Source organism: Cannabis sativa, chromosome 7 (assembly GCF_029168945.1).
Source record: "Cannabis sativa cultivar Pink pepper isolate KNU-18-1 chromosome 7, ASM2916894v1, whole genome shotgun sequence".
NCBI lineage: Eukaryota > Viridiplantae > Streptophyta > Magnoliopsida > Rosales > Cannabaceae > Cannabis > Cannabis sativa.
Window position 1 is genome coordinate 7,936,843 of NC_083607.1, and position 10,127 is coordinate 7,946,969.

Sequence of the window (10,127 nt, forward strand, 5' to 3'; positions counted from 1 at the left end):
TTGTAGGGAGTTGTTGACCAAGTATTCATATAAGATGATTAGACTTTAAATATTTTATTTAATATTTAAAGGTTTGAGACTTATAAATACCACTCCACTTCACTCAAAAAGGCTTCACTCAAATAAGCTCTCTCTCATCATCACACTCAATTTACTTGAAACCAAAATTCTCTTGACACTGTTACCCTCTCTTGCTCCTTGGCACTCCACTACGAAGCCACTAATCCCCTTTTCATGTTCTCCTTCTAGTCTCTTAAGGCCAAAACTTTAGTTATCCTTTCCACCTCAATATCACTACACCAACATATATACCTTCTACAAATTTTATAAGTTTTGATATCATCACGATTCTATTCACATCACCACAATCCACTCAAATATATACATGTCGTATATCATACCATCACCACTGCCACCACCATTTACATTCACATTCTAGTGCTCAACTAGATTTCAGTTGGAAGCTAAGGTATATTTTTTTGGGTTTCTAGATTCAAAGTTAAGGTTTCATATATATATATATATATATATACATATATACCCCTATAATGTGTTCTAATTAATAAGTATGAAATTTAGGTTTTTCATAAAACAATTATTGGTTCTCTGGGATCACTCTCCCAATCAAGCTAGGTTCTCCACATTCGAGGTAAGGAAATTAAGTAGAAAAATATAAGTTTTCTGTATGTAATAACATTCATAGAAAGAGTGGGAATAGTAAAAGAGAAGTTAACTAAGGTCTTCTGCCTAACTCTTTATTGTCTGTTATTTAATGTACTGTATAATATATATTTAAATAATATGTTTATAAGATTCATGTTATTTATGTATGTTTACAGTATTAGAGCGTGGCCATTGCTAAAGGTATATATTTAAATAATGTGTTTATAAGATTCATGTTATTTAAGTATGTATGTAAATAGTGTGTTTATAAGATTCACATTATTTAATTATGATTGTTATGTTATTTAAATAATGTATAGTAGTTTGACATTATTTAAATTAGGCAGATTATAATTTATGTGACATGATTTGACCGAGAAGATAATGGTTAAATACTTGACTGTTGGGTCTATATGGTAGATAGGGGGCCATTTAGTAGTGGGTACGATTTTATTGAACCCAGCCCTCCGCCATTTAGTCCAATAGCTCGAGTTTATTTGCCAAAATTGGACTCAGGCGTAATCATTATTATGTGATTTAGCTTAGAACCTAATTATTAGTGACTAGTGATATGATTAAGTTTATGTTTTGCTATCTGCCTAAATATTTGCATGTGCATTTTAATTGAGTTTTGTTTTTATTTATGTGACTACCTGACACACAATTTCCTTACTGAGTTTAGTAACTCACCCTTATTAAATTACCATGTGCAGACCAAAGTAATTAAAAGTCTAGAATGCCGGTGGCGCGTGGAACTTTGGATGCTTGTGTGTGTGAACTCGCTGAGGGCCATATAACTGCGGGCGGTCTAGGGCGCTCTATTTATTTATTTACGTTATTAAACTTATGTCGCAATTATTTTAGTTATTAATTATTATGTCTTTTGTACGAAAACTGGCCAGTTGTGAACATTTTCAAATATTAAATAAAAATGCGACAATATGATTTTCTGCATTTAACGCTTGTAAACAAAATTAATATTTTTATAAATGTACGGGCGTTACAGTTTGATATCAGAGCCACAGTTATATCGGTCCCGAACGTTCTCACGAGTTACACACATCAGCCAAAAAGTTTCCGCTTGCCACCAAGTAAGTCCATTATATATGCTTGCATTTTATGTGTATTTTTTTTTTGTAATTTCTAAACTGGCATTTTACTTAAAAAAAAAAACCTTAGTACCAATATCCAAGTTTAGGTACTACCCATATGAAATAATTTTTTTAATACATATAAATATATTTCAAGTTAGTTTAAATAAAATTTTTGGGTGAAATTTTAGAACTTGATGTTAGATAGCACCATATGACTCTTAAAAAAAAATCATAGAAATTTTTTCTTTAAGTAACCATATAAAAAAAAAATGTGTGTCTTATTATTTTATGTGATTATTTATTTGATCTTTGAATAAATAGAAATTATTTGTGAACTAGTTATGCAAGTATGGGCATTTTTTTTTTTTAAAATAGGGATATCTTATTCAAGTTTATCTTCTTTTAGAGATTCTTAGAAACAAACAAGGAACATTAGGAAATAATGTCTCCAAGAAGATCAGTTCGAATCAACGGTAATAGAAACATCCACGTGGATGCAACTCCAGCACCCGCAAGGGGCGGAGGCCGAGGTGATGGTCGACGCGGAGGCCGACGTGGAGGCCCAAGCGGTAAGGGAGGTAGACAAGGAGCATCGATAGCACCGGTAGATGAAGTAGCACTCGAACAACAACAAGCACCTCCCAATGCTCAAGCTGAAATACTCCGAGAAAACGCTCGTATACGTGAGGAGCTAACTCAATAAATTGCAAGGCTACGAGCTCAGAATGAAGAGTTACGCCGGAATCAAAATCCAGCCGTTAGAAACCTAGCTCTTCAACCAGTTGCAGTGAATCCAGAACCAATACAACGTTTTAAACCTGTGTACGAGCGATTCAGGAAACAACAACCACCAATATTCAATGGGAGCTCGGACTCACTTGAAGCTGAGGAATGGTTGCGCTCAGTGGAGTCCATATTAGAATATATGGACCTCACTGATAGGGAAAGAGTATCCTGTCTTTGCCACCTACTTAAAAAGGATGCACGGATCCTGTGGGAAGTAGTAAGACAAAGTCGCAACATAACAACTATGACCTGGTTGGACTTTGTTGATGTGTTCAACAGGAAATACTACAGTGCCGCCATACTGGCTGCAAAAGAAGATGAGTTTATGAATCTGAGGCAGAACAATCTCACTGTCACGGAGTATGCTAGGCAATTTGACCGTCTGGCAAAGTTTGCACAAGAGATCGTACCAACCGAGGCCCTTCGGGTCAAAAGGTTCTTGAAGGGGATGAACCCCATGATTAAAAAAGATGTGAAAATCATGGTGGGGACCAACACAGTTTATGCTGAGGTGTTAGAAAAAGCTCTTGAAGCTGAGTTGCTCGAAAATGATATAAAGAAGGAGAATGCTGCTAAGTGGGAAGCCCGAAGAAACAATGGAGGAAATCAAGAGAATAAGAGAAAACACGAGGGAAATCACAGTAATGATCGTGATAAAAAGGGGAAAGCAGTGGTCCAAAATAACAACAATGGGGTGAAAAGGTCCTATGTAGAATTCCCAATTTGCCCCACATGCAATAGGAAACATCTTGGGGAGTGTAAGATGAAGTCAGGGGTGTGCTACAATTGCAGGTAGCCAGGCCATCTGAAGAAAAATTGCCCAAAGGGACAAAAGAAGGAGAACCTACTCGCTCCTGCTCGAGTGTTTGCTCTCACCAGAGGAGAAGCGGCCACAAGCAACACTGTTGTCTCAGGTCAGGTTTCTATTTACGGATTGCCTTATAATGTTCTCTTTGATTCTAGAGCTACTCATTCTTATATAGCTACTAGGGTAATTGATAGTATAGATAAGCCATGTGACCTACTTAGATGTGGTATTGTGACGGAATTACCCTCGGGAGAAACCATGTTATCAACAAGAAGAATGCGAGATGTACCTATCATAATCGAAAGCAAAGAACTTATGGGCGACCTAATAGAGCTGGAAATGAAGGAATATGATGTTATACTTGGGATGGATTGGCTATCTAGTCACGGTGTGACAATCAATTGCCGAAAGAAACTGGTCGTTTTTGAAACAAAGGCTGGGGATCGGTTTACTTTCAAGGGCGACAAGCTGGCCTTGAGGACTCCATTAATCTCTTCCCTAAAAGCTAGTCAGCTAATGAAGGCGGGGTGTCTGGCATTCTTGGTCAGCGTAGTGGATCGAGCAATAGAGACGCAACTAAATGTGGAGAATGTGCACATAGTCTGTGAATTTCCAGAGGTCTTTCCAGAAGATTTACCGGGACTACCTCCAGACAGAGAGGTGGAGTTCATCATCGAATTAGCCCCAGGGACTAATCCAATTTCAAAGGCTCCATACAGAATGGCACCTAATGAGTTAAAAGAGCTTAAAATACAACTACAGGAGCTAGACAAAGGGTTCATTAGACCGAGTTACTCACCTTGGGGTGCAACGGTACTCTATGTCAAGAAAAAAGATGGAAGTATGAGGATGTGCGTAGACTACCGTGAGCTCAACAAGGTGACCATCAAGAATAAGTATCCTTTGCCAAGGATTGACGATCTCTTTGATCAATTGCAAGGCTCGGCTGTGTTCTCAAAGTCAAGAAAAAAGATGGAAGTATGAGGATGTGCGTAGACTACCGTGAGCTCAACAAGGTGACCATCAAGAATAAGTATCCTTTGCCAAGGATTGACGATCTCTTTGATCAATTGCAAGGCTCCTACCGTGTTCTCAAAGATAGATCTAAGATCCGGGGTATCACCACCGAAGGTCCGAAGGAAGACATACCCAAGACAAGATTCGTAACACGGTATGGACACTATGAGTTTTTAGTAATGTCTTTCGGACTAACTAACGCCCCAGCAGCCTTCATGGATATGATGAATAGGGTGTTCAAGGAGTACCTAGATAAGTTTGTTGTTGTATTCATTGATGACATTCTTATCTACTCCAAAACTATGGAGGAACATGAGGAACACCTGAGTATGACTCTAAACCGACTTAAGGAGAACCAACTATATGCCAAATTCAAGAAATGTGAATTCTGGTTAGAGAAGGTGGCATTCCTAGGCCATATAGTTTCCAAAGATGGAGTCGAGGTGGATCCTACAAAGATTGAAGCGGTCAAGAGCTGGCCAACACCTAAGACTGCAAGTGAAGTAAGAAGCTTCTTGGGTCTAGCTGGTTACTATAGACGCTTTGTTGAAGGATTTTCCAAGATCGCAACTCCTCTAACCAACTTGACTCGAAAGACGCAGAAGTTTGTCTGGTCAGAAAAGTGTGAGGGTAGCTTCCAAACACTTAAGGACAAACTAATAACAGCCCCTGTATTATGTGTTCCCAATAACAAGGATAAGTTTGTCGTGTACTGCGATGCATCGAAACAAGGGCTGGGATGCGTGTTGATGCAAAATGACAAAGTAGTAGCGTATGCCTCAAGACAACTTAAGGAGTATGAACAAAGGTACCCAGCACACGATCTGGAGTTGGCAGCAGTAGTTTTTGCGCTAAAAATATGGAGACACTATCTCTACGGGGAGAAATGTGAAATTTATACCGACCACAAGAGTCTGAAGTACTTCTTTACGCAAAAGGAACTCAACATGAGGCAGAGGCGATGGCTAGAGCTTGTTAAGGACTATGATTGTGAAATCCACTACCATCCGGGGAAGGCCAACGTAGTAGCAGACGCGCTAAGTAGACGCAGTTATGCCAGCTTGGCAATACTGGCACAAATGGAAATGCCACTACAACAAGAACTCCAAAGAAGTGGTATAGAGATCATTACACAAAATCTAGCTAACCTAACCATTGTCTCGATGCTGCTACAAGAACTTAAAGATGCACAGATTGTTGATGAGTTCTTACAGAAGAAAAGAGCAGGCATGCCAGAGAAGGAGGCAGAGGATTTCTCCGAAGGTACAGACGGCATGCTAAGGTATAAAGGAAGAGTGTGTGTAGCCAACGACATAGAGCTTAAAAGAAAGATCATGATGGAAGCACACACTACACCCTACTCAATGCATCCAGGGTCAACCAAAATGTACAATGACTTAAAAACCTTGTATTGGTGGCCAGGGATGAAGAAGGATGTAGCTGAATTCGTAGCTAGATGCCTCACTTGTCAACAAGTTAAGGCTGAACATCAGAGACCAGCAGGGATGTTGCAACCCTTGGAAATCCCAGAATGGAAGTGGGAAGATATAGCCATGGATTTTGTGACAGGACTACCCCGAACAACCAAGCAACACGACTCAGTTGGGTAATTATAGACGGACTCACCAAGTCAAGACACTTTGTTCCAAAGAAAGTCTACTTACAACGCAGCAGATGTCGACTGTACGTGCAAGAGATATTGAGACTGCATGGAGTTCCAAAGACGATAGTCTCTGATAGAGGTTCAGTATTCACCTCCAAGTTCTGGGAGAGTCTACATAAGGCAATGGGGACGCGATTGAAATTAAGTACAGCATTTCATCCCCAAACAGATGGACAATCTGAACGCACCATCCAAATACTCGAGGATATGCTTCGAGCGTGTATACTAGACTTCACTGGCTCATGGAGCAAGTATTTACCCCTAATGGAGTTCTCCTACAATAATAGTTATCAAGCCACAATCGGAATGGCACCATACGAGATGTTGTATGGACGAAAATGTAGGTCACCGCTTCATTGGGATGAAGTTGGAGAAAGACGCTATTTAGGTCCAGAAGCAGTAAGAGAAGCTTCAGAAGTAGTTGAAAAGATACGGCAAAGGATGCTCACCGCCCAAAGTAGACAGAAAAGTTATGCAGATTTGAAAAGACGGGAGGTTGAGTTTTCTGTAGGGGACTTAGTGTTCTTGAAGGTGTCACCTATGAAGGGAATTATGCGTTTTGGAAAATGGGGAAAGTTAAGCCCAAGATTTATAGGTCCTTTTGAGATACTGGATAGAGTTGGTCAAGTAGCTTACTGTTTGGCCCTACCACCAACATTAGCAGAAACACATAATGTTTTCCACATATCCATGTTACGGAAGTATGTACTTGATCCGACACATGTGCTTAAATACGAGAACTTGAACTTGCAGCAGGACATGAGTTATATGGCACGCCCTGTGCGCGTGATAGGAAAAGGAACAAAAGTCTTACGAAATAAGACTATACCCTTAGTAAAAATCCTGTGGAGTGACATGGGAGTTGGAGAAGGACATGCAGAATCAGTATCCCGAGTTATTCTCAAGTAAGTAAATTTCGAGGACGAAATTCTTTTATGGAGGGTAGATTGTAATAACCAAAATATTTAGTTATTATTTTTCTATTACGCTGGTCTAGAAATCTCGATGTGGAAATAGTGATTGCATAAAATATGTTATTTACTTGTATTTTGTAATTTTTTTTTTTTATGAGAATTAAGTGATAAATGGGTCATCAAATAAGGCCTTAGATTGTAAAATTATTTTGGATTGGGCTTATAAAATTAAGATATTACTCAATAGTATCTTTATTTATATTTAGTTTCTTAGTTATAATCTTTGTTATTATAAAAGCCATGGATATTATTATTATTATTGTTATTATTAGTGTACGTGCATGAGGAATAGTACATGTGGGTTAAGTTTGAAGTTTGATGGTGTCTTTTGTTGTAGTATTAAGAGTGAGCAATATATGGAATAAGTTAGAGACTTATTCAAATAGTTAGTTTCATATGATAAGTACATTTGAAATTCAAATTTTAAAACATTGAGAGAATATTTACATGGAGGTCATGGAGAGATCAACTTTTTTTTTTTTTTTTTTTTTAAATAACTATTGAAGACTAGTTCAAATGGCAAGTTCGTCTTTTGTGGGGAGTTGTTGACCAAGTATTCATATAAGATGATTAGACTTTAAATATTTTATTTATTATTTAAAGGTTTGAGACTTATAAATACCACTCCACTTCACTCAAAAAGGCTTCACTCAAATAAGCTCTCTCTCATCATCACACTCAATTTACTTGAAACCAAAATTCTCTTGACACTGTTACCCTCTCTTGCTCCTTGGCACTCCACTACGAAGCCACTAATCCCCTTCTCATGTTCTCCTTCTAGTCTCTTAAGGCCAAAACTTTAGTTATCCTTTCCACCTCAGTATCCCCACATATCACTACACCAACATATATACCTTCTACAAATTTTATAAGTTTTGATATCATCACGATTCTATTCACATCACCAGAATCCACTCAAATATATACATGTCGTATATCATACCACCACCACTGCCACCACCATTTACATTCACATTCTAGTGCTCAACTAGATTTCAGTTGGAAGCTAAGGTATATTTTTTTGGGTTTCTAGATTCAAAGTTAAGGTTTCATATATATATATATACATATATACCCCTATAATGTGTTCTAATTAATAAGTATGAAATTTAGGTTTTTCATAAAACAATTATTGGTTCTCTGGGATCACTCTCGCAATCAAGCTAGGTTCTCCACATTCGAGGTAAGGAAATTAAGTAGAAAAATATAAGTTTTCTGTATGTAATAACATTCATAGAAAGAGTGGGAATAGTAAAAGAGAAGTTAACTAAGGTCTTCTGCCTAACTCTTTATTGTCTGTTATTTAATGTACTGTATAATATTTATTTAAATAATATGTTTATAAGATTCATGTTATTTATGTATGTTTACAGTATTAGAGCATGGCCATTGCTAAAGGTATATATTTAAATAATGTGTTTATAAGATTCATGTTATTTAAGTATGTATGTAAATAGTGTGTTTATAAGATTCACATTATTTAATTATGATTGTTATATTATTTAAATAATGTATAGTAGTTTGACATTATTTAAATTAGGCAGATTATAATTTATGTGACATGATTTGACCGAGAAGATAATGGTTAAATACTTGACTGTTGGGTCTATATGGTAGATAGGGGGCCATTTAGTAGTGGGTACGATTTTACTGAGCCCAGCCCTCCGCCATTTAGTCCAATAGCTCGAGTTTATTTGCCAAAATTGGACTCGGGCGTAATCATTATTATGTGATTTAGCTTAGAACCTAATTATTAGTGACTAGTGATATGATTAAGTTTATGTTTTGCTATCTGCCTAAATATTTGCATGTGCATTTTAATTAAGTTTTTTTTTTTATTTATGTGACTACCTGACACACATTTCCTTACTGAGTTTAGTAACTCACCCTTATTAAATTACCATGTGCAGACCAAAGTAATTAAAAGTCTAGAATGCCGGTGGCGCGTGGAACTTTGGATGCTTGTGTGTGTGAACTCGCTGAGGGCCATATAACTGCGGGCGGTCTAGGGCGCTCTATTTATTTATTTACGTTATTAAACTTATGTCGCAATTATTTTAGTTATTAATTATTATGTCTTTTGTACGAAAACTGGCCAGTTGTGAACATTTTCAAATATTAAATAAAAATGCGACAATATGATTTTCCGCGTTTAACGCTTGTAAACAAAATTAATATTTTTATAAATGTACGGGCGTTACATTTGGGGACCAATTTACTATAAAAATAAAGTTTAGGAACGAAATTGCCAAAACATGTATAGTTTAAGAACCCACCGTACAAATAAGCCTTAAATTATTGGAGCATTTTTTTTTTCATAAAATTATATTTTAACAATGTATTTTTATATTTCACAAAGTAAAAATATAACAAGTATTTTGTTCCCAAAAAACATGCTCACATATTTGTAAATTTGTAGATTATGAGATTAATAAATTAAAAAAATGGTTCTTTTTTTAATTTCTTTTGTTATTTGTTATTTTTATTTTTATGAAAAACTAAAACAAAAAAATATTTTAACTAACTGATGTTGATGTATTCATCTAAAACATGTAACCTGAATAACTTAATTTCTAGCATTTTTATAAAAGGGGTTGTCTGTGATCTTTCTTCAGTAAATAAGTGTAGAATTAGATTCTAAATCGTCAAAATAAATTCAAAGTTTTCATGTATCTACCCGACCAAATTATGATTAATTAGAAGTCCCTAAAAATGAACTTGTGGTATAGTTCTTCCAAATAAAAAAGGTCTCTAAAAGTAATTCTTGGAAAGTTGTTCACTCACGGAAGCTAGTCCTGGAAGGCTTCCTTGTCTTTCAAAGAAGGGTCTTCAAAAAAAGCAAGCCTTTCTCCGGGAAGGAGTTTCAGATTACTATGTTGTTCATCCTGGAAAGGTAGTTTCAGATATTCGACTCCAGTTGGCTCTATCCTATTTGGAATCTCCTACCGCGAGTGCCCTTAGTCCGTGATCTGAGAAGCTCATATATATTCCTAGATGCACTAAGACTTACGTTGACATGGAGATCTCGCTCAAAGGAGTGTTGGTTAAGTTAGTTATTGCCTAACTAACTCAACAACCTCATTTCTTGGAGCCACTAACTATATGATCTTGATCCTAAACGT

At 36.7% G+C, this 10,127-nt stretch overlaps 1 protein-coding gene and 1 long non-coding RNA gene across 2 annotated transcripts; both read left to right on the plus strand.

The window, feature by feature from the left end:
• The first annotated feature begins 2,199 nt into the window (after positions 1 to 2,199).
• Positions 2,200 to 4,335, plus strand: LOC133039601 (uncharacterized). Its single transcript, XM_061118498.1, has 3 exons — positions 2,200 to 2,434; positions 2,540 to 3,335; positions 3,423 to 4,335. Exons 1-3 carry the CDS (start codon positions 2,200 to 2,202, stop codon positions 4,333 to 4,335), a joined length of 1,944 nt encoding a protein of 647 aa, XP_060974481.1.
• Positions 4,336 to 8,000: 3,665 nt separating this feature from the next.
• LOC133029126 (uncharacterized) lies at positions 8,001 to 9,156 on the plus strand. The gene is made up of 2 exons (XR_009683331.1): positions 8,001 to 8,188; positions 8,916 to 9,156. It is a non-coding gene; the product is annotated as an uncharacterized LOC133029126 (long non-coding RNA).
• The last annotated feature ends 971 nt before the right edge of the window (positions 9,157 to 10,127 follow it).

What these genes read in the sequence shown, in the direction of transcription:
- LOC133039601 (XM_061118498.1), top strand. Translation starts at nt 2,200, where the DNA reads ATGTCTCCAAGAAGATCAGTTCGAATCAACGGTAATAGAAACATCCAC. An exon ending in AATACTCCGAGAAAACGCTC is followed by an intron (nt 2,435 to 2,539) that starts GTATACGTGAGG and finishes CTCTTCAACCAG; the next exon opens with TTGCAGTGAATCCAGAACCA. An exon ending in GGGGTGTGCTACAATTGCAG is followed by an intron (nt 3,336 to 3,422) that starts GTAGCCAGGCCA and finishes TGCTCTCACCAG; the next exon opens with AGGAGAAGCGGCCACAAGCA.